At 42.4% G+C, this 24,186-nt stretch overlaps 2 protein-coding genes across 3 annotated transcripts; one reads left to right on the forward strand and one right to left on the reverse strand.

Moving 5' to 3' along the window:
• Positions 1-11,476: 11,476 nt before the first annotated feature.
• LOC148847346 (monodehydroascorbate reductase-like) lies at positions 11,477-16,429 on the forward strand. 2 transcript variants are annotated; one of them, XM_088949612.1, is made up of 10 exons: positions 11,477-11,631; positions 12,216-12,287; positions 12,956-13,007; positions 13,522-13,602; positions 13,831-13,949; positions 14,082-14,301; positions 14,515-14,633; positions 14,728-14,853; positions 15,566-15,706; positions 15,825-16,429. In XM_088949612.1, exons 1-10 carry the CDS (start codon positions 11,581-11,583, stop codon positions 16,146-16,148), a joined length of 1,305 nt encoding a protein of 434 aa, XP_088805738.1. In that variant the 5' UTR covers positions 11,477-11,580; the 3' UTR covers positions 16,149-16,429. The 2 variants fall into 2 exon arrangements, with proteins under 2 accessions (XP_088805738.1, XP_088805737.1); XM_088949611.1 differs by lacking the exon at positions 11,477-11,631 and adding an exon at positions 11,915-12,109.
• A 1,978-nt stretch (positions 16,430-18,407) lies between these two features.
• Positions 18,408-20,934, reverse strand: LOC148847347 (large ribosomal subunit protein P2-like). The gene is made up of 4 exons (XM_088949613.1): positions 20,842-20,934; positions 20,681-20,783; positions 18,897-19,126; positions 18,408-18,724 (listed from the first exon to the last, which is right to left on the reverse strand). The coding sequence occupies exons 2-4, from the start codon at positions 20,766-20,768 to the stop codon at positions 18,698-18,700; spliced, it is 345 nt and encodes a 114-aa protein (XP_088805739.1). The 5' UTR covers positions 20,769-20,783; positions 20,842-20,934; the 3' UTR covers positions 18,408-18,697.
• Between the last annotated feature and the right edge of the window lie 3,252 nt (positions 20,935-24,186).

Consider the following 24,186-nt stretch of genomic DNA (forward strand, 5'->3'; position numbering starts at 1 on the left):
CGAAAATCGAAATAAATATGATCGTGACGCTTTCTTCTCACTCCGGGTTCAGTGCGTTTGGACTTGAAGGATTTTTTCTTCGAGCCCATTAAAGTTTTGACACATCATTCAGTGTTCTACTAACCATTACTTACAATCGGCCGAAATTTTATGACTGATAAAAATAAATTTAAATAGGTCTGGTTCCAACCCAGCTTCAAAGCCTAAGCGCGAAAGCCAGCGAGCGAAGCGTTAAAAATTGGTAATTTTTTAAAACTAATATGACAGAAATTTCCAAAGTCCTCACGTTCTCAGACTTTCAGCCAACTGCACCATTAACAACAACAAGCCTTCACGACGATTGTGGATTTTAACGGTAGCAGTAACGATGTTAGCAAAAAGTTTCTAATATCAAGAATATTCAGAGGAAAGCTGATATTTATGTCTAGGGTTTTTCATCTTTCCTTCTTGAATGTCGATGATAGAATTATTTTTTTATTTTCTTTTTAATTCCTGCAAATAGTAATGTTGTGTGAATGTTTAGAAATTCTTTTTCCTTTGTATCTATTGAGTATTTTTTTGTACTATTTTACATTTGTTGTTTGAATTAACCTGTATTCGTTGTTCAAAAAACTCCAACCATTAATGGGAAGATAGTCTTCTTGCGGTTGTGACTTTGGATTTGTAAGATAAACCCAAAATACGAGGCTGTCTTCTTCTTCTTCCATGCAAATGTTCTTCTTTATACAGACAAAAAATCTAAAGCCCTCATGTTCTCTTCTTTGTTCTCAGACTTAGACCTTTCTCCCTCAATCAATAACAACTGTAGTTTACCCTTGTTTTGGCAAGCCAAATGGCAAAATGAAATAAAAATAACTAAAAAAGAGATTAGATCTCAATATCAAAAGAACCTTTCAGGGGTGCTCTGTTCTATTATTGTTTCATTTTCCTCATCGATTTTTCTAACTTGAATCACCGATAAGGATGAGGTTAAATCAAGGGAATTGATAAGCGAGAACAGATTTTAACGTCCACAGGAGGTGCTGGCCTAGGTATTGTACGCTTTAATCAGTTTTTCAAGTACTCGGCTCGGGAGCAAATCCTAAGGGAAGTCAAGCGGCTGATGCATCAATACCTCATGCATAAACATGACCGGCCAGCTTAGGTAGTGCGCTAGCGATGCTAAGTGCTTATGACATAGCATAGACAAGCGTGAATATGATAGAGTACGGCCAGGAGTGGTGATGGTTTTATCGGTCTCAGGACTGAGAGTCAGAATTGTGAGTTTCAAGGTGCAGGTGGAGAGGCTGGGAGTGAACGTTCATGACATGATGCCAAAGGTCACGTGTCGAAATTGATTTACTGATCGGCACAGTGGTTGTCGTGGTGTCACTCACATATCGGAGTAGAGGTCATATTGGACCACGAGCACTATTTATTCCTCAATACTTTATTTAAAAATATTTTACTAATCATAAAGCTTCAACCAATTGCAGGTGATGGCCAGTTAAACACCAATCGACGTGTCAAAATTTTAGTGCCCTCGAAGAGAAAAACCCTTCGAGTCCAAACGCACTGGATCCGGAGTGACTTTGTTATTGTACGCTTTAGACAAATCAGTTTTTGTTGGTTCCATCAGTACATGTGACAACTGAAGTTGCAGCGCTGGGAGCTAACGTCAACCTCCTTCTATGTGTGAATTCTCGCACCAGTGATACACGATACAGTGATACATAAACGCTAATGCGGTACTGATACAGTGATACATAAACGCTAATTCTGGAACAGTTCTCGAATACATAAACGCTAATACGGTACAGATACAGTGATGCATGATAATGGAGAGCGTGGGACCCCTTTTTCCCTTGAGGACACCGTGCTCACACAATAAACTAAACAATCCCGCTTGATGGAGCGTAATCCGGTTGGTCCTACCTGTCAATGATCTTGTCTCTGGCTGGAGCAGAAGGTGCCTAAAACGGGGAAGAAAGCGAGTATCTCCGGGGAGGGACCCGGTGAGAGTGCTTCGAAGCTCAAGTTAGTATCCTCAAAGGCAAGATAATAAACCAGACGGCGCAAAGTTCATTTACCTCTCTTCTTGGGGGGAAGGGGGCCTTTTATAGCCACTTCGCGCACTTACTCCTAAGCTTTTGTCAGGTCGGGTATGATTACCCCTGCGCTTCTGCCAGTTCGGGTGTCATCACCTCTATTAGGGCAGAACCGCCACTGCTCTCTTTGTTGGATCCATCTCTGTAACTGGAGATGGCGGTGGTAGGTGGCCGTTGAAGTGCGGCTGTTAAACATCAGATCCCAAGTCAGTCAGGTGCACCGCCTCAGGATACGGATTCCTTTGGTGTCAGGTACGGTACGGTTGTTCAGTTCGGCGTCCTGGAGGTGAAGTGTTGGAGTGGTGTGCAAGGTGAAGTCTTGAGTTCGGATGGAGGTGTGGCCCGAACTGCCATGGGGCGGGCCAGTTTGGGTTGTTTCGTAAGGCTCGGGGTCTAAGGGAGAGCTCGGGCTCCTTACGGGGAGTTCGGGCTCCTTGTAGGGAGTTCGGACCGCTGGTTCCTCCTTTCGGAGCTCACGCCTTGGGCATGCTGTTGTGTTGAGCTGTTGCCTTTGTCACATGTTGAGTGGTACGAGGTCGAGCCAAATCTTCATTCATCAATTGCTCCCCACTCCTTGCGCAAAGGGACTTGCCTTGGCGCGGGGAGTTTGCTAGGTGGTAGGTGGATTTGACCCGTACTTCGAACTGTTTTTGACTGATAGCGTGAAGTGCGCGTTCGTCAGGATTTTTCCAAGTTTCTCGAGCGCCAAAAAGTCAGGAAACGCGCCAATCCGTATATAAATGCTGACAGATGTGACAACGCGCGCTTATTTCAAAATTCAAAAAATGTGTCGCTGGGTGACGTGATAGCGGGCGTCTTTTCAAATTTGAAAAAACGTGCCGTTGCCGCCTTTAATGCAGGGAGACGTGCGCTAGCTCTCTTTCAGTTTTCAAAATACGTGCGGCCAGTCACGCCTCGGTCTCAGGAGACGTGCAGTTAGCACGACTGCGGGCCGTTGAATTTGCTTTGATCAGAACCATTGATTTTTGGTTACTGTGGGTATAAATAGTGGGGGACCCTAGTCGCTTTGTTACTCCTGCGTTTTGCTTCTTGAGCTCGCGTCCAAGTTTTTAGATCGCGTTCAAGTTCCCGTAGTCTGTTTGCTTTTTCCGGGTGAGTACTTTCCTGGAATCCTTCTCCTTCCGATGTCTAGTTTGAATAGCTCAGACAGTTGTAATGCTTAAGAAGCAAGCAGGTCCCCTTCCCAGGCGTAGGCGGGCGTATTACCTGTCTCCTCGCCCAGGGTTTAAGCTTTTACACGATCTTCCCAACAAGGTCCCAGTGTGGAAACGGGACTACTTCGGGGTGCGAAGTGCATTGGGGTGACCGTTCCAAACCGACTGGGGGATGGCTGCCCCTGATGCCGGTGTTACGCTTGATAAGGAGACGACGAAGGGCCTCCGGGAATGGGCACGGCTTAGGCTAAAATGCCACCATTATCTGACGGAGGCCAAGCTCATCGAGGCCGGTCTGAGTTCAGGTAGGTTCCTTACTCAGAGGCTTGCCTTTTGTTTTGTTCTGTTCTTTCGTTTTCTTGATACCGAGCTCCTTTTGCAGGTGTGGTGGACTCAGAGAAGACTCGTGGTGGGAACATGTTTCACACCATGAAGAGGAGGAAGCGAGTCACCAAATGAACTCGTGCTGAGGTGCCCCGAGATGTGGAGCCCGAGGTACCGGACTACCCGTCAGTGGATCCGTCCAGGGAGCCCGAGATGGCCCCTCCAGTACAAGAAGTGGCAGGGCCCCCCTGTGCCGAGGCTACTTACACGGGGGTTTCTGCTTACTTTGAGTCTGCTTATACGCGAGCTGGGCCTTCAGGCTTAGGAGCCCAAGGCGAGTTCAGGAGTGTGTTGTTGCCGAACCACACTCTTCAAAAGAGTAGGAAGGCCATTTACCTTGAGGAGGTCGCGGCATGGACCGAGCTTCGTTTGAACCAGGTAGCTTGCCGTGCTGCCACTCATGCCATGGTGGTAAGTCAGCGATTTTTTGTTGGGCTCTTTGCTTTTATCTTTCTTGCTATCGTTCTTTTGATCATTTGTTAATTTTCCTTTTGGTAGGTGAATTCTTCTATCCATGCCTTGGCGGCCCAAGTGGAAAAGAGGTTGAGGCAGGCGCGAGCTGCCAAAGAGGCTTCCCGTGCTTCCGAGGCAGCTTCTCAAGCTGTTGAGGCGGCTTCTCGTGCTGCACAGGCCAGGCTGGCGAGGTCTTAGAGAGATACCGAGGCCATGGGAGTTGTGGTGAAGCATATGGCAGACCTAAGGCTGACCGTATTTTCTGAACTGACCATATGTCCGATCTGTTTTACCCGGGTTACTGCACTCGTGCGGCCTGTTTTGCCTTCGCTTGCCTATGCTGAGGTCCTTGTTAGCTCGGCATTCTAGCCTTAAGGCTTTGGTAGGGACTTAGTCCACTTTGCTTGGTGATCTATTGATAGTATCGTCTCAAGTTAACGACGTTCCACGCTCAGGGTACTTGTTTGCCTTCTAAAGTTTCGAGCTTGTATGCCCCCCGAGCACTCTCTTTACTCAGTAGGGCCCTTTCCAATTTGGTCCAAGTTTTCCCACACCGGGCTTGGGTGCCATGATCTTACGGAGAACCAGGTCGCTGACGCGGAAGTTTCACTTCTTTACTCTAGCATTGTAGTACCGAGCTACTCTTTGCTGGTAAGCCGCGGTCCAAATGTACGCGAGGTCTCTTACCTCGTCCAGTAGGTCAAGGTTGGTACGTAACTCGTCTCCGTTTGTCTGATTGGCATATGCTTCAATTCATAGTGTAGGTATTTTGATCTCCACCGGAATTATCGCTTCATTGTCGTGGGTGAGGTTAAAGGGGGTTTCTCTAGTGGCGGTTTTTTCCGTGGTTCGGTGAGCCCATAGAACACTTGGTAGCTCATCCGCCCACAACCCTTTAGCTCGGTCTAGTCGCATTTTCAGTCCGCGGAGGATATCTCTGTTCATTACTTCTATCTGACTGTTTGCCTGCGGGTGTGCGACCGATGTGAAGTTCTGCCGAATTCCCATATCTTGGCACAATTCCCAAAACTTGATATCCTTGAACTGCGTACCATTATCAAAGATCAGTACCTGAGGTAACCCGAAGCGACATACTATGTTTTTCTAAAAGAAGTTTTGTACGTTTCGGGCTGTAACTGTTGCTAGAGGTTCAACTTCTATCCACTTTGTGAAGTAATCTACCGCCACCACTAGGAACTTCCTTCCACCTGTTGCTGGCGGGAATGACCCCAGGAGGTCGATGCCCCATTGCGCAAAGGGCCATGGACTGGTGAGGTACTTGAGGTCGGCGAAAGACTGATGGTGGATATTGGCATGCTTCTGACACATGTCGCATTTTCTGACGAGCTCGACAGCCTCTGCCTTCATTGTTGGCCAGTAGTACCCTTGTTAAAGTGCCTTTTGGGCGAGGGTCCTTCCTCCCAAGTGTCCGCCGCACAGACCTTCATGAGTGTCACGGAGTACGAGCTCGGCTTCGACAGGTCGCAAGCAACGCAGGTATGGGAGCGTGTAGGACTGTCTGTACAGCCGTTCGTCTATTATGACGTATTTGGCTGCCTGGCGCTGCAGCCTCTTGGCTGCATTGCGGTCCGCAGGGAGAGTTCCATCTAGCAAGAAGCTCGCGAATGGATCGATCCAGCTCGGCTCTGCTTCAAGGATGGGAGCGACCTCTTCTGCCCCACCGAGAATGCTAGGCCGAGGTAAGTCCTCTATGTACACGGTTCTCATGGCATTGTGACTCATGCTGGCTAACCGGGATAGGGCGTCGGTCTCAGTGTTCTCTGATCTTGGAATTTGTCTGATGAAGTGTGACTGGAAGTTGAGCAGAGCCTCATTTACTTTTGCCAGGTAGGCGATCATATTTAGCTCGCGTGCTTCGTATTCGCCCGTAACCTGGTTGACCACAAGTTGGGAATCGCTTTAAATAACTATGTGTTTTGCTCTTACCTTTTGCACTAGGTTCAATCCGGCTATCAATGCCTTATACTCTGCCTCGTTGTTGGATGTCGCGAACTCAAAGCGTAGTGCTCATTCCAATTTTGTGCCACCCGGGCCGCATAGCACTATTCCAACCCCACTGCCCTGCTAGTTCGAGGAGCCATCTACGTGAAGGATCCAGGGCTCCTCATCTCAGTTCGCGTTTGGCCTAACCAGGAAAGATGCCACACTAGCTGCTACTTCACGAGGTTTAGACTCTATTGGCTTGGGAGCTCCGAGCTCACCCGAACTAGGGATCTCGGGCTCAATCGGCCTAGGGACTTCGAGGTTGAACGTGCACTCAGCGATAAAATCTGCTAAGGCTTGGGCCTTAACAGCAGTTCGTGGCTTATACTGGAGGTCGTACTCGCTGAGCTCGATGGCCCACTTCATCAGCCGACCGGAAACCTCGGGCTTGAGTAAGACTTGCCTTAGAGGTTTGTTAGTCAAGACGGTGGTAGTGTGAGCTTGGAAATATGTGCGGAGTTTCCGAGCTGCAATTAGCAGTGTGTATGCTAGCTTTTCTATCTGTGGGTATCCCGTCTCTACTCCCTGCAAAATTTTACTAACATAATAGATGGGTCGTTGGACCCGATCTACTTCTTTTATTAGTACCGAACTGACCACCTCGTCGCTTGCCGAGAGGTACAGTTCTAAGACCTCGCCCTCCTCGGGCCTGGTTAAGGTCGGTACACTAGCGATGTAGTTTTTTAGCTCGTTGAACGCAAGCTGGTAGTCTCGGGTCCATTCGAACCCTTTGCCTTTGATTGCTTTAAAGAAGGGCAGACAACGGTTTGCCGATTTGGACATGAAGCGGCTCAGAGCGGCTATGCAACCATTTAGCCTCTAAACCTCTTTTACTTTCCGGGATGGTCTCATATCTAGGATGGGCTTTATTTTGTTCGGGTTGGCCTCAATGCCGCACTGGTTGAAAATGTACCCTAGGAACTTACCCGAGGTGACACCGAAGACACACTTGTTTGGGTTCAGTTTCATGCTAAATTGACGCAGAATTTGGAAGACAGAATCTAAGTCTTGTATTAATTCTTGTGAAAATTGTGTATTGACGACCATGTCGTCTACATAACATTCTATTTTTGTGCCAATTAAGGGCCAAAAAACCTTATTCACAAGTCTTTGAAAGGTCGCCACAGCATTCTTTAGTCCGAAGAGCATGACCTTGTAGCAGTATAGGCTGAACTCGGTTGTGAAGGTGTTTTTTCCTCATCAGACTGGTCAATCCTGATTTGGTTGTAGCCTGAGTAGGTATCCAAGAAGCTTAGCAACTCATGACCCGAGGTCGCGTCCACTAGGCGGTCAATTCTGGGGAGGGGGAAGCAGTCTTTCGGGCAAGCTCGGTTCAGGTCAGTGTAGTCGACGTACATGCGCCACTTGTCGTTTGCCTTTTTCACCAGCACTGGGTTGGCTACCCAACTCGGGTAATGAACTTCCCTTATGAAGTCTGCTGCGAGGAGCTTTTTGACCTCCTCGTCGACCGCCCCCCAGCGTTTCGGGGCTAAGTTGTGTTTCTTCTGTCTAATGGGTCTGACTACAGGGTCAGTATTAAGTTTGTGAGTTATAAGGCTGGGGTCAATACCGAGCATATCGACCGCGGACCATGCAAAAATATCTAAATTTTGAAGTAAGAAACTCACCAGTTCGGTTCGTAGATGTTCCTAGACGGAAGCACCGATCTGTAACGTTCGTGTTGGGTGCATGGCTGAAGTTGGGATCGCGACTGTTTCCTCTGTGGGTGAAGCTCGTTCCTCTCCTTGCTCCGTAGGCCGCTCCAGTTTGAGGTCGTCGGCCGCCTTCTTTTTTCCCTTCAGGGCGGCAACATAACACTTGCGGGACTTAAGTTGGTCGCCCCACGCTACCCTCACCCTGAAGTCTATAGGGAACTTCATTGCCAGATAGTAGGTGGAGACCACTGCCTGTAGGACATGCGTGATTGGTTGCCTTATTATGGCATTGTATGGGGAGGGGGTCGCGACCACCAGGAAATCGTGGTTGAGTCTGACCGCACAAGGCCATGTGCTGACTTCCACATGTACTGTTATTTTCCCGAGGGGCCTGACTTCCTCTCCGCTGAAGCCCACCAGAGGAGTGTTCATGGGCTTCAGCTCGCTTCTATGCAGCTAAAGCTGGTCAAACGCCGACTTGAAGAGGATGTCCGCCGAGCTGCCTGAATCCACAAGTACGCGCCTGACTTTGAAGTCGCTGATCCTTAGTTTTATGACAAGCGCGTCATCATGGGGGTAGTCGACCCCTCACGCATCGTCTTTCGTGAAGAAAATCGGTTCTTCCGTCTTTGGCCTCTTTGGAGGGTTCTGTTTTTCTCGGGCCGCTTCACAAACTGACGTCTGGGCCGCTGCCGAGGTACAACCTGCTACCACCGAACCTCCCACTATCACGTGGATGGTTCCCTGAACTGGCCTCTCTTCCGGAGGCTGTCTTTGTGACGGTTCAGCTGGCCTGCTGCTGGATTTGGGGGCATCCCTTTCGTGCTCCCCTTGCTGACCTGTCTTATTGTTATTATTATTATTATGTTGTACAAAATTTTTCATGTACCCGCGACGGATGAGTCCCTCTATCTCGTCTCAGAGATTATTTCTCTTGTTTGGGTTCCCCTTTAAGCGAAGTGGCCATTTTACGTATGGGGCGTCTTTGATCGTCATCAAGATATCGGTCCGCCTCATGTTTAAGGGTGTGTAGTCCGTGCGAGCTGCTAAGGGAGCTCGGAACGGCTGGCTCGACTTCGTCTCCCAGGTTGGGTTTTTTCTGTCGACTGGGTTGGAGGGCTCGTCTTCCCTCTTCCTTTTCTTGATCCCGCTTTTCTGTCCTTTGGTTGATCTCTTCCTCTGTTCTCATGAACTTATCCGCGAACTTGAGGAATTCGGCTATGGTCGCAGGCTGGCTAGTTACCATGTGCCATTTGAACTCCTTGTGTGTTACTCCTCTATTGGCCGCTGCGAGCTGCACCGCTGGGTCCAGTCGCGGTATCTGCAAGCACGCGTCATTGAACCACTTGATGTAGCCCCGGATGGACTCTCCTTTTCTCTAGACTACTCCGAAGATGCTTTCATCGGTTCTGGGGCACCGCTTGCTGGTAACGAAGTGTGCTGTGAAGACCTGCACGAACTGGGTCCAGCTTCTTATCGACCCAGGAGCCAGGTTCCTGTACCAAGTGCGGGCCACCCCCTGAAGGTGGTGGTGAAGGTCATGCACATGCATGATTCACTGGCCCTAGCTAGGTGCATTTGGGACTGGAAGGCATCGACGTGGTCGTTGGGGTCGAAGGACCCATCATATTTGTCTAAAGGGGGGAGCTTGAAGTCTCTAGGCATGGGGACTACAAGGAGTTTCGGTGAGAGGAGGTAAGGAACTAAGAGAATAGGGGCAGCTTTTACCTCATCCGAGCTTGTCTCTTCTTTACCTCTAAGCTCGGGCAGGACATGGGTGGCAGTTCGGTAACTTCATCAGCGTCTTCCTTGTTGAGTGGGCCTGGTACTGGCGTTGCTGGTCTCTGTGTTGCAGAGCTCGATGGGCCCAGACTTTGGTAGTCCGCTGCTAGGACGCTGAATCGGTTCTCTGTGAGCAGGAGCTCAGGCTTGGAGCGCTGAGGTGCTGACTTAGTGGGCGAGGTTCCCGACCCGCCCGGTGAGCTGCGAGGTGGGGATGATTTTTCTTTCCCTCCAGCCTAGGGATGAGGCCTTGCTGTTAGGGGGTTCTAAAGTTGGGAGACTTCTCCTCGGTGATGGCGTCCTCCCTGAAGGGAGGGCTTAATCGGCTTTGGAGTAGGGTGCCGAGGTGGAAGCTGTGGTTGGTTCAGAGGAGGCAGTTGGGGGAACTACTGCTGATAGTGATACTGAGAGAGGTGGTGCAGTACTTGGTGCTGCTGGAGCTGATGCTGTTGGAACTGCTGCATTTGGGCTTGCATTGCCTGCATGCACTGCATCAGGTCGTCAAACTGGCTCTGGCTAGTCGCTAGGGGGACAGCAATTGGTTCAGTAAGGTTGTCTCGACAGGGAGAGGAAGGGGGGTGTTCACGGTGGGAAGGTTCACTGGTGCCACTGTTCGTGGTGCATTCAGGCTGGGGGTCCCATCCACTGGAAGGGGAATGGTGAACTGTCCGATGCACACCCCGGGGACTTGAAGTTGTTCCCCAGGGGGGTTCATCTCCGTGCTATGTCCGGCATTGCTGGAAGAAGCCATGAGTGTTGGGGTTTCTTGGAAAAAAGGGGGTTATAAGAGTTTTAGAGGGAGGCTTTTAGAAGTGTTTCCCACAGATGACGCCAATTGGTGGAGCGCAATCCGGCCGGTCTTAGCTATCAACGATCTTGCCTCTGGCTAGAGTAGAAGGTGCATGAAACGGGGAAGAAAGCGAGTATCTCCGGGGAGGGACCCGGTGAAAGTGCTCTAAATCTCAAGCTAGTATCCTCAAAGGCAAGATAATAAACCAGATGGCGCAAAGTTCACATACCTCTCTTCTTGGGGGGAAGGGGGCCTTTTATACCCACTTCGCGCACTCACTCCTAAGCTTCTGTCAGGTTGGGTATGATTACCCCTGCGCTTCTACTAGTTCGGGTGTCATCACCTCTGCTGGGGCAGAGCCGCCATTGCTTTCTTTGTCGGAGCTGTCTCTGTAACTGGAGATGGTGGTGGCAGGTGGCTATTGAAGTGCAGCTGTCAAGTGTTAGATCCCAAGTCAGTCAGGTGCGCCGCCTCAGGATACGGACTCCTTCGGTGTCAGGTATGGTACGGTTGTTCAGTTCGACGTCCTAGAGGCGAAGTGTTGGAGTGGTGTGCGAGGTGAAGTCTTGAGATCGGATGAAGGTGTGGCCTGAATTGTCATGGGGCGGGCCAGTTAGAGTTGTTTCATAAGGCTCAGGGTCTAAGGGAGAGCTCGGGCTCCTTGCGGGGAGTTCGGGCTCCTTGTAGGGAGTTCGGACCGCTAGTTCCTCTTTTCGGAGCTCACGCCTTAAACGTGCTGTTGTGCCACTTGAGTGGTTACAAGGTCGGGCCAAATCTTCCTTCATCACCACTATTTGTTCCTTTTTCAATATTATCCACTGGTGTCACCTTCACCAAGGTTCCCTCATGAAAGGACCCGCCTAACCCTTCGATTGGTATCAAATGCTCATTCTTAACAAACTAAGGTGGGGTATGGGTAGAGTGTTAATCTAAATCGACGTATGAATCGCTCCATCATGTGGCACCTTGACAGAATCCACTTTTCGTATCTCGAGATCTGAATCATGAGCGGTCGTGACAGTTGACCAGTTGAAATCTGCTACGTGTAGAATAGCCGTTGAATTCCAATTTGATCTAGAAAAAATCGACGGTCAACCAGCTACGGAAAGCCCGCCCTATAAATACAAGACCCTTTCCACAAAAATTACAGTAGGAGCTCATCGGGCGACACTTAACGCGCGCACTGACTATAGAGAAGACGTTCGTTTATTTTTGCCTTTTGCAATTTACAGATTATTCTCAGTTGATCCATGGCGGAAAAGTATTCCAAGTACTTGATCTTAGGTGGTGGTGTCGCAGCTGTGAGTCCCGATCGCAGCTTCTCTCCTTCATTTCTCATTTTGATTGAGCGTTTTTTTTTTTTTTTTGAATTGTGATTGTTTGTTGATATTTGTTTGTCATTTCTGATTGCGATTTTCTATGGAAATCAGATTTTCGACTAAAAGTCGGTATTAGATTGAATGTTTTATTGTAATTTTGGTATTAGTAGATCTTTTTTTTTTGTCTTTATTCAATCCCGTTATTCTGTCTGGTCTCGCATAGTTTGCTGAAGATAGAATACGGAATACCATACTAGAACACCTACGTTATAATTTAAGTTTCTAGAATTCTTTAATATGTTGGAGTTGCCGCGTAGGAGCATCTTTTCAGAATTTAAGAAGACACTGTTAATTAAGATGGCTTTTATGGAGCAAAAGTAAAATGCATCTTGTTTCTGAAGCTTGCATAGCTATCAGAATTGTAATTCTCCTATCTAATGATCACAGGAATCTGTTGCAGGTAGCTCTTAAGTTACAGTGTTTGTGTAGAAAGAAGAAATAGGTTCCGTTATTGGTATATTCTTTCCCCGGTGTTTGTCTAAAAACACTTAATTATGCCTTTACAGGGATATGCTGCGAGGGAGTTTGGTAAACAGGGTGTTAAGCCTGGAGAGCTGGCAATTATCTCCAAAGAGGCGGTACGTTGTATGTTTATTCTCATTTTTCTCGGAATTTCATTTCTGACATTCTTAGAAGAGAATCTTTTATTTTGTGCAATTTTAGGTGAGAATATTGGATTATCAAAGTTCGGTCATATGTTGGTTATTACGTGGGATATGGGAAAGAGATCTTGTCAAGTAGGAGAATTTTGTATCAAATAAAATGTGTGAAGCCCCTTGCCTGCTCAGTATACTACTTCTGGGAATACAAAAAATGTTTGAAAAACAATAACAAAAAAAAAAAAAAAATTGCACCTACAGGAGTATGTCCTTACAAGATACTGTGTTTTCTTGTTCATCATGATTATCCTTATGGTTCATGTATGTTAAATGGTTTATCATTCACTTTTCAAAACAAAGGTAGCAGAGGATGCTTGTGCCTTTGCTCATTGGGTCTGGTCCCCTTGTTGCACTAGGAGTATCTCCTTACAAGATTTATTCTACTGTGCTAGATACAGTGATTACAGAGTTAAAATGACATTAGCACTCCCCAAAGAGACATGGTCTGCTAATTGAAGGATATATTGTTAATTTTAGTTTGTTATACAGAATAACTATCACCTAGATTGTACTCTGTGAGTAGTACATCACAAGGCTGTCAGTTTCTTCATACTCTAGCTAATATGCTTGTTTTTCTTTCACTCCAGGTGGCTCCTTATGAACGCCCAGCACTTAGTAAGGGTTACCTTTTTCCTGAGGGTAGGTTATGCATTCAATACAGATAAAATAAGCGGAGCGCAGTACCAAAGTTCTCAAGGCTATTCAAAAACTTAAAACTGATTGCATTCTTGTAGTCTAATGCAGGATCAACTGATCAAGTTGTATGTGTCAACTATTAGACACGCCATATTAGCTCTTTATAAAGTGGATATCAAGTTTCGTATATCAAAAAATGGATGTTTTGTGCCTTACAGTTGTCTTTTATTCCATTTTGTAAAGTTATTTGAACATAATTCTTGTTTTCAGATTAAAGTGGTATTCTTTGTGCACCGCCAATTACGGGTTTTTGAAGTTGTGGTCTATAAAACATGATATTTAATTAATTTTTCATTATGTATATATATGTCTTCCATCTTGAATGATAAAAAAAAAAAGAAAAGAAAAACATGCCTTCCATCTTAGGTTAGACTTAACCGAATTTTGCAACATCTCCTTTTCTTTATTGTTTACCAATCTCTTCAGTTTAGCAACTTTTAATAGTCAGATATTGCAGGAGCTGCAAGACTCCCAGGGTTTCATGTCTGTGTTGGAAGTGGTGGCGAGAGGCTTTCTCCTGAATGGTACACTGAAAAAGGTAATTTATTAGTATTTATGTCAAGATTTTACTTGTTAGGTCTAATAGATTGTCTGAACTTTGATTAAATGCTTATATCTTTTTTATTAGATTAAATGTGTATATCTTATCGATGCCAATGGCGCTTTGATATTACAAACCTATCGCTTTTATTTCTAAACAAGAACCTGTAATTTAGAAAATCACATAGGTTCTATTAATATGGAATGCCTAATCATGTTGTTGCAGGCATTGAGTTGATTCTTAGCACTGAAATAGTGAAAGCAGATCTTGCTTCCAAGACTCTCACAAGTGCATCTGGAGCAACCTTTAAATATGATAATTTGATTATTGCAACTGGTTCAGCAGTATGTATCAAGTGTTTGATTGGCATGCTTTATCCATCATTTGTCATTTTCTAGGTATTAAGACTTATTTAGGAGTGCCCATAATTTTGTTCTTTTCTTCATGCATATCAATTTCTTATTGTTCCTTCGCAGGTCATAAGGTTGACTGATTTTGGTGTTCAAGGAGCTGATTCCAAGAACATCTTCTATTTAAGAGAAATTGAGGATGCTGACAAGCTTGTAGAAGCAATTAAAGTAAAGAAAAACGGGAAGGCTGTGATTGTTGGAGGAGGATACATTGGTCTTGAACTTAGTGCTGTGATGAAAAACAATAACATTGATGTGACAATGGTGTATCCGGAACCATGGTGTAGTAAGTGATAGTTGTCTTTTAGACTTTGCCAAGGAATTAAAGATATTTCACACTTCTCTGGGTTTCAAGCAATGCTATAAAATAAATAATTGGCATTTTAGTTCTTAAAGTTAAAACGTGATATAAATGAATTGAACTCCTTATGTTGCACCATTATGTTCTGTATTCACACAAGGATCTTGTATCTTCTTATTTAATGCCATGTTATTGCAGTGCCCCGACTTTTTACTGCTGGTCTTGCTGCTTTTTATGAGGGCTATTATGCCAAAAAAGGAATCAAAATTGTGAAGGGAACGGTTGCAGCTAGTTTTGATTCTGATGCAAATGGAGAGGTAAGTTTGCAAGGGCACCAGCTGTCTATTTTTATTCAAATTTGAATAATCTATATAATGCTTTATATGATGAATACTTTTACTTGTTGTTTAGGTCAAGGCAGTAAAATTGAAGGATGGGAGAGTGTTGGAAGCTGACATTGTTGTTGTTGGTGTTGGTGTAAAACCACTTATAACACTATTCAAAGGCCAGGTTGAAGAAGAAAAAGGTGGAATTAAGGTTAGCTAGTTCTTAGATACCTCTTTAATTTACAGTATGCCATAATTCCTACCAAAGAAAAAATAGTATTCCATAAAGTCCTCTCTACCATTTTCCTTTGTGTAATATAATTCGTCCTCTTTATCTTTGTGTTCTCCAACTCATAGTTTGGAAAACTGTCAACTACTTACTGGTTCTTAGGTTGAATTTGGTTCATCAATAAAGGATAGTGTAAGAACCTTGTGGGGCCATTTTGAGCCCCAAACCAATTTGGCATGTGGAAGATTTCCTTCCTCTGTTCAGTCTTCTTTGGTAAACAATTTATGATCTAACTATAAAGAGATAGATAATGATAAAAGTCAGCCCAGTGCACGAGTTACAGCCTTACCCCTGCAGATACCCAGAATGGCTTTTTTCAAGATCTGAACCCTGGTCACCCAGGTCACAATGGAGCAATCCAACCATTGTGCCAAGGCCCACCCTCAGATAGCTAGATAGATGAACTAAATCCTCTCAATTCTAGCTCTCGAAACTTCTATACTTAATCAAAAGGAAATATTTTCTTTGCACAAGTTCGAGCTTGCCTGGAAAATAATAACAGTAAATATATATGCCTTATCCACATTGAGAGATTGATGTGCCAGGGTGAACTGATCATCTTCCGTTTGCCCGAGTAGCATAGTTTTTATCAGGTCTTCTGAAAAATGTAGTTCATGATGTGGCCTATTTACAGACTGATGGGCTCTTCAGAACAAGTGTTCCTGATGTTTACGCTGTAGGCGATGTTGCTACCTTCCCTATGAAGTTGTACAATGAGATGAGGAGGGTAGAGCATGTTGATCATGCTAGGAAATCAGCAGAGCAGACTGTGAAGGTAAGTTTCTGCAATCCAATGCTTTAATTTCTTGATATAATCTATCTTGTGTCCATCACCCTTCTTCATGCATAGTGATTGACCTGAAATAATGTCCTTTGATTTCTCATCCATGCAGGCTATCAAGGCTAGTGAGGAAGGAAAGACTATTGATGAGTATGACTACCTTCCATATTTCTATTCCCGTGCCTTTGATCTGTCATGGCAGTTCTATGGAGACAATGTTGGTGAGAGAGTGTTATTTGGAGACTGTGATCCAGAATCCCCCAAGCCAAAGTTTGGATCATATTGGATCAAGGACAAGAAGGTAGTAGGGATATTCCTAGAAAGTGGGACACCAGATGAGAATAAGGCTATTGCCAAAATTGCAAGGCTCCAGCCCTTCATTGAAAGTCTGGATCAACTGGCACAGGAAGGTCTTTCATTTGCATGTAAGATCTGAGAATTCTCCCATCTAAAGCATGCAAGGCTTGAGAGTTCTAGTGTGCTGTGTGCATACGCAATGCTTCATAATCTAGACTTGATATTTCTAGTTTATTGTGAATTGATTGTAGAAACCCATTGACTTTTCCCTCTATCTTCTTTCAGCGGTAGTGTAAAACATTTGATGTTCTTGTTGTCAATTTTGTGTTCTGCGTAAAGTTTTTTTTCATTACATAAATACATTATGTTTGAAATGTCAGCAACTAATTTTGTAATGTTCCTCAGTTTTTCTTTTGGAAACGCAAAGAGTTCAGAAAAGCAATTTTAACAGATATGTCTTGATATATTTTGTATACGCATAGATACGGTGGAAAATTATGATATGTACGAATATCCTAGGAAAATCCAAACAAGTTTCCAAAAATGTGTCAATGACACTAAATATAAGTTTGAGATGACTACCTTTCTTTCAAACGAAACACAGCTTAATGGTTTATGTGAATTGTGAACTATCATTTTACAATAAACATTGAAAAATGATAGAATACTAAAATATGCATGTATACGAGTATATCTTAATTCTTAGAAAATCAATATAACTTGTATTAATAATTTATAAATATGTAAGTTACAAATACCTCCATCAGCCTTGCATCATAAAAAATGGATGGAAATTGATCATGTATACAGTATGTGGCTTTAATTTTTAACATACCCAAATTACCCTTTTTAACATTTTCCCCGTATCTTCTTCAAAGAGGGGTTTTTCGTTGAATAGGCAGTTGGGACCACCAAGGTTGGCTTGCCAATAGAGGTGGCCACGAGTCAAACTTCTCACGAGTTACTTGACCTCGGCTCAACTCAATTTAAATCGAGCTTTGAGCCGAGCTCAAGCCCAATATATGGGCTCATTTGCTAGTCAAGTCAAGTTTGAGTCCAATAAAGCTCGACTCATGGGGCTCGCAAGCCTAATTGAGCTGAACATGATCTAGCTGGAGAGGAAAGAAAGAAGAAATGGATGGTCTTCGTTTCCCTCTATGAGCTCTATTTTGCTTTTATAGTTTCATTTACAATTTCAGAGCTATTAACCAAAGGGAATTTCGAAACATACTGGAAAGATGCAGGGAGTTTGAAAGAGCTGAAGAGGTCTACGGATGTTGGGTGACACCAAGATGTTGTTTGAGCTTGTAGGATTTTCTTTGTGTACCTATGCAACATCTTTAGCGAGTGGTTTACTGTTTAGCTGTCCATTGATATTTTTCTTCTGTCAAATTTAATAATCGAAGTGTTCGTTTGGAGTGGGGCAAATAAAAATGATTATGGTTGAATCATTAAATTGATAATCAGCTTTTGCGAATATCTTTTTTCCAATACTTTAGCAGAGAACTAACTTTTAAATGCAAATACAAAGTTTCCTTGAAGCCTTGAAGCCTTGAACATGGGAAATAACATTATATATGATAGGAGTGGTCATACGCCAGGACTGCACCAGCCTTTAGGGCTATAGCCTGGGCCAGGCAAGGACTGATTCTATGCCTACAGATTGTGTATAGTTTGTTAAATTTATATAATATTTTTTATGTTGTGTCATATAATATGTGCATTATTTTTATTTTATGCGTTATTATATAATATTTATATATAATACAAATATGATGAATAATACAAAATATAAATATGTACTGGCTGGCCGGGCCTGAAAACGAAACATAGGCCTATGCCTTAAAGAGTTTCCATGCTGGACTGAAAATGATCGCCCCTACATTATAACCATTACCATTCAATGTATTCATTATAACTAAACAATCATACCTAAACCTAATTGTGCCGCATTAGCCATACATGCTCCAGGAAAACTTTAGTCCTTTGAACTTTGCACGATGACAAGTGATAAAATCAGATACAACAATTTGTAAGAAGCGACTGATTAACGGACTAGAAGAGCCGATGATATATAAAATGAGTTGGTTAAGTAGAGATCTAGCAACAGAGTACCTATAAGAAACATGGCACTGGTGGCATCTTGTCAGTTGAAATGAAGGCTGTTAATTTATTGATTGGCCAAATGATTCAAAAGCAAATGTGCAGCCTCAACATTTCATGGATTGCATGTGTATCTTTTAGTCTGAACTCACATATCTGCTGCACCTGTTTGCGCTGAACGTGTTGTGCTTGTGCACCTGCATTTAGGATGTCCCGTCTCATATGAGACGTGTCTGTAATGGGGTAGCTGTCACAAAACGAATGTATGCAAGTGGACAAGTTCAGCACAAAAAAGTTGGGCAGATCACGACTATCACAGCGTTCATTCATTAAAACTACCATTATAAGTCATAGGATCCATAATTGGATTCTAGTAAATTAACTCAAAAATTACTGAATATTATCAATCAGACCATATTTTGCACTCACTCTCATCTATTTTCTAACTAGACCAAAAGAACACCCCCCCAAAGTCTTGACAAGATCAAGAACTACATCGACTCTGCAGACCAAAAACTTTAGCATTTAACCAAAACTCTAAATAAGAAGAAAAAGTTTGGTACAATAAAGAAGCAGCCAAGTCTCTTAGTCGAAAAGACTAAAGCCCATGTCCTGCAAGGAGTTTAATAAAATATAAGAGTTGTTAGATCATGAAAAAACAAAAAAAAAATCTAAAAGGAAAATATAATAAATTGGAGAGGGAGGAAGAGCCAGTGAGTTGGGAAGAAAAGCAAAATCTCTAGGAATAATAAGGCCATTATTCATTTCATATAATAAAACTTACATCATCAGACTCCTCCTTCTCTTCCACTTTCTCCTCTTTCTTTGGTTCAGCTGCAGCTGATGCGGCTGCTGCAGCTACACCACCACCTGCAGCTACAGCAATGGCAGCACCACCACCAGAAGGCGCTGAAGCCAATTTTTCTCTTCCAGATGCAATAAGCTCTGTAATATCCTTGCCCTTAACTTCAGAAAGGAGTAGCTCAATCCTATCATCATCGGCTTCAGCTCCAACTGCAAATCAAACAACAGTTTCCACACATAAGTTTCACAAAGGAAGGAAATACTCAATAAACTAGAGAAAAAAAAGGTCCAGGAAAGTGGAAACTAGTCCCAAAGATGCCACAGCCAAGACTGCAAGGGGCCTCTACGTAAACATGCAAAATGACAAGTTCATATCAGTACTCACAAGTCAGAATTCATGTTTTATTGTTTCCAAGACACAACTCAGCCAAGACGATGAGATGTTGAGAGGATCAAAGAACCTCTAGACAAACACATATCAACATAAATCAACTCTGAGCCTAGATATTCGTATTACGCCTTGGGGAAGGGGGCCTAAGATGCCATTTGATAACAGCTTAAGCAGCTAAACTGAATGACTCGCTCATTGCTTCCAAGCCACAATTCAGCAAAGACAGTGAGAGTTGAGAGGATCAAAGAACCACTGGACAAACAATTATCAGCATAAATCAACTGAGCATAGATATTCATATAGGCCCTGGGGAAGGGGACCTAATAAGCCATTTGATAGAAGCTTAAGCAGATGAACTGAATGACTCATTGGTTTGTCCTTTAGTGAACAAGTTATCGAGGAAGTTGTATGCTCCTTAATGGCCGAAGCTGAAGTTGGGTTCATGACAATACCCTCAAAGAAATAAGCCATTCACTCCAGCCACTTCATCCGACGACTAAAGGTTTTTAGCATTATGCAGAATGTAGATTTAGGGTCCGCTTGGTTTGCAGCCAGAATCAGAATTTGAATTGGAATTGAAATCCTTCAGAATCGGAATGTCCATTCCCATAGTCTGTTTGGTTCAGACAGGAATGAGAATGGGAATTGAAATCAGCAGGAATGAGATTTCATTCCCAAGAGAGGGGCAGGGAATAGCCATTCCCTCAAATGCACAACCAAACATTTAGAATCAGAATAGCCCATTCCAATTCCGATTCCAGACCCCTATTCACACAAACCAAACAGGGCCTTAAAGTTTACAACCAAGTAAATGATTATCTTATAGAGCATGTTGATTGGAGCTCTGAATCTAGTTTTAGCATTGAGCAGAATAAAAATAACCCTCAAGTCCCATAACAATGTTACTGTAGCAACATTCTAAAAATAAAATTAGGCAGCAGTGAACACTACATTGGCACCACCAAAACATGTTTAATTTACATTGAAAGAATCATAAAATGAGCAAATACCAAATTGAAACCAACCATAATAGCCGAAACGCTAAAACCACAAAATCAAAATAATACCCAATTAGGTTCCAGAGCCCCAAAATCATCATCGCAAATAACAAATACGGGTTGAAATGTGGCAAGAATCAGCATAAAGATAACAGAATAATTACAACGGCATAAATCTTGTTTAAGCATTTACAACAACAACCATGCTTAAAACACTGTATAATAATCCAGAACACTGCAAACTACAAACTAGAAGGCCCTGTACATTATTAGTCGAATAACAGTGTAATCTGTGCTATAAGAAAGGAGCACTAAGTTCCATCACAAGAAATCCTTAATTGCGACGAGGGAAAGAGATAGGAAACAGAGGAATACCTGATCCAAGGATGTCCTTCAAGTCATCGGCAGAAGGGGCGATTTTTCCTCCCAACACGGCCAACAGATACGCGGCGATAATCTTCATTTCTGCTCAATAGAACTGAAAGTGGATAGTTAGTGCCAATACAGAGAGAGAAACAGAGAGAGAGAGAGATTACTTGGAAGCTTAAGATCTGCAGAAATATAGCAGCTCGACAATGCAAATGGGGGCTTGCGAGACTGCTTTTAGGGTTTTTAGAGGATGCAAAGGGAGTAGAGAGCATCGGTCAGAACAATTTATATCTAGGGTTTTGAACAGGGTAAATTACATAATAATACCCTTTATTTTGGGCCTAGTCTCACTTTCTTACCCGAATTTTAAAACATGTCAAGCTAATGCCTAAAACTCCCAAAACGTTTTAGATTATTCCTTCTCATTAATAACACATCAACTATTTTGTATCATATGTACGATTTACAACTTTTGAAAATATCAAAATTGTAGATGGTTGATAAATAAAAGGTCAAATTTCTTAAACTATCCCTATAGTTTAATTAATTGATAAATTCTACCCTTATTGTTTATATATTATCTTAAAGTACCCCTATTGTTTCTCATAATTAACTTATTCCTTAATCGTTAGGGTTTTGTCACAATCTACTCACATGTCGCACCACATGACTTATATTTTAAGAAAATGATAATAGTACCCTTTTCTCTAACTCTACAAGAACATTCAACAACTCGGATTGATACACATACCTCATCCAATTTTTCTTGTTCTTCATTCAAGGACATTTGACAACTTTGCAAAAAAGAAGCTGACCATCCTCACTCTAAAAATTAAAAAAAAAAAAGCCTCCATTTTTCCACTATGTCTATATCTATACTTCCATCATCTGAACTTGGGCCTCCCTTCCCTCCCTGTCCAACCTCCTCCCCCTACTACTACTCCCTTCATTGGAGCTGCCCATTCATCTCATTAATGCGGATAAATGCATTATTGTCTACTTCACATGCCTTTGTGTCATCTAAAAGACCTTTGAGGACTGCCAAGCCGTAAGATCCATACTGAGAGGCTTTTGTGTTTCCATCAACGAGAAAGATCTATCCATGGATGTTGGCTTCTTGGAGGAGTTGTAGAGGATCCTAAGTCACAAGAAGTCGTCAACTTTACCTAAGGTTTTCATCGACGGTAGATACATTGGTGGGGCTAATGAGATTAGACAACTTCACAAGATTGTATTGAAGAAATACATTGAAAACATTGTTTTAAAAGGCTTAAGCCTTGAGGCATACGCCTTAAAGCGAGGTGCACAAATGTTGCCTCAAGGCTTAAGCCTCACAACATTGATGTAAGGCTTTAAGCCTTTGTAAAAATGAGGCATAAGCCTCAAGCACCTTAAGGCCTGAGGCATAGCTTGAGGTGTAAAAAGGCGTAAGCCTCAAATATCAATGACTACTTAGTGATTTAATGCAACAAAATATACATTTTTATAATTTAAAACATATAAAAACACTTTAATAATTATAGGCCAAATAAAAAAGGCAAAAAAGAAAAACAGAAAAAAAAAACAATAAAGCAAATAAAATTCTATTAGTTTTTTTAGTTTTTTAAGAGCATTTAATGCAAAAAGGACTAATCAAGTTCTTAGTTTCTTTTGGATAGATTAAGTGAGATTTTTCTTATTATTCTATATCCCAAGTTTGGTACTTTTCTCATTTCTTCTACTAATGAATCTTTTTTTTAATAATAATAATAATAATAAGAAGAAGAAGAAGAAGAAGAAGAAGAAGAAAAAGAAGAAGAAGAAGAAGAAGAAGATCTTCTAAATTGTTTTTTACAGGAAATGTAAAATATTTATAATTGTTAGTTGATTAGTTATTTTATTTAGGTTGCATTTGTTTCAGGTGTAAAATCGAATTGGGGTAAACTTTACATCCCGGTTTGATTTTGCAAGTGTTTGGATAAAGTGTATATTTACACCTTAAATTGGTGTAAAACTTCATTTTGAAATCCTTTTACATCGATAATCAATGTAAAAAATACATCATAATTATTGATGTAAAACTTACCCGTTTCTACCATCGAAGTAAAACTCCTCTCACTCTAACGTCTCTCTTCTCCATTTTTCCATTTGCTCTATCTCTCACTGGTGTCGTTGCTTCTTTGTGGAATATCCGGTTTGAGATTCTACTCTCTCTCCTGATAAACCAGTGAATAGAAAAAAGGTCATAGAAGCAGTACTAAAGACATATTGGAGAAATTTGAACCAGGTGAATTCCTCATATTGTTGCTCCTTTTTTCTCCTTGAACAATCCATTCGTTGTCAAATTTAGTGGAAGAAAACTCCATATTCATGCCCCCCTCAAACCAGATGTAGTGTCAAACTCTTTTGAACCAGTTTACAAAAAAAAGGTCGGAGAAAAAAATTTCAGCTTTAACTTATTCTCTCCCCTACATTCTAGGTGACAATGGGTGGAGGAGATGAAGGTGGTAGATGGAAGGAATGCTTTGTAATAAGGAAGTTGTTAACCTCTTTTTCAAATTTCTTCTTAAAACGGTTAATTTTTTTTTTATTGTTTTTAATATCAAACAGAAACACGGGAGAATGGAGAAGGAATCGTGTTTAATGTTTCCTTTTTTTTCTCTAGTTAAAATTCTAAAAATCAAAATGTTGTTTTATTTTCTTCTAAAAAAAATGAAAACCACACTCAAATAACGACCTCACTTGAAGAGTTGCAATGGGTATATCACGAAAAGTTGCAAAGTTGTTGAGTTGCAACCTCAATTGTAGAGGTGCAGACAGAGGTCGCCACGTGAGCTTGTGTCGTTTCCTCAGCTTCCTCAAATTGTTCATCAGATGGATTTTATTTTGAAAATTTGAGAAATAGTAGAGGGTAAATTTGACATTTGGTTGTCTTCCATTAGTGCTTAACGTCAATATCAATTGTCATAAACAATATGGGTACTTTAAGACACTATGTAAATAGTAAGTGTAGAGTTTATCAATTAGCTAAACAATAGGGGTAGTTTAAGAAATTTGCCCTAAATAAAATTAAATAAAATTGCATGACACCCAAATGGCATTTACATCTTTTCACATGCCCCTTAATGGCAGTTGGCGATTTTGGACTAAACTGGGACGTTTTTGGTAGTTCAAGTATTGGATTGGCATGTGTTTGAAATTTGGGGTATCAACATTAGACTAGGTCAAGAGTACATGATACTAATATGCAATTTGCCCTTTTGATTATGGTCTGTTTAGCTATGAAGAGTAGTGGTATCTTGTGTGACACAACACCAAACTCGAGTGTAAGGTTATAGTCGAGTCGAAATTTGTAGGATTCGAATTTGATTTGATTATTGAAACCTTATGTCCAAAATCCAATAAGATTTGAAGATGTTGCATTTGAATTTGAATCCGAATGGACTTGGATAGGATTTAGATTTAATTTGATTATGTTTCAAAATTTTAAAATATAAACAAATAAAAGGTTAATTATTTTTTTAATGTTTATA

This window comes from Nelumbo lutea, chromosome 6, assembly GCF_056320005.1.
Source record: "Nelumbo lutea isolate HS-2025 chromosome 6, American lotus-T2T, whole genome shotgun sequence".
Lineage (NCBI taxonomy): Eukaryota > Viridiplantae > Streptophyta > Magnoliopsida > Proteales > Nelumbonaceae > Nelumbo > Nelumbo lutea.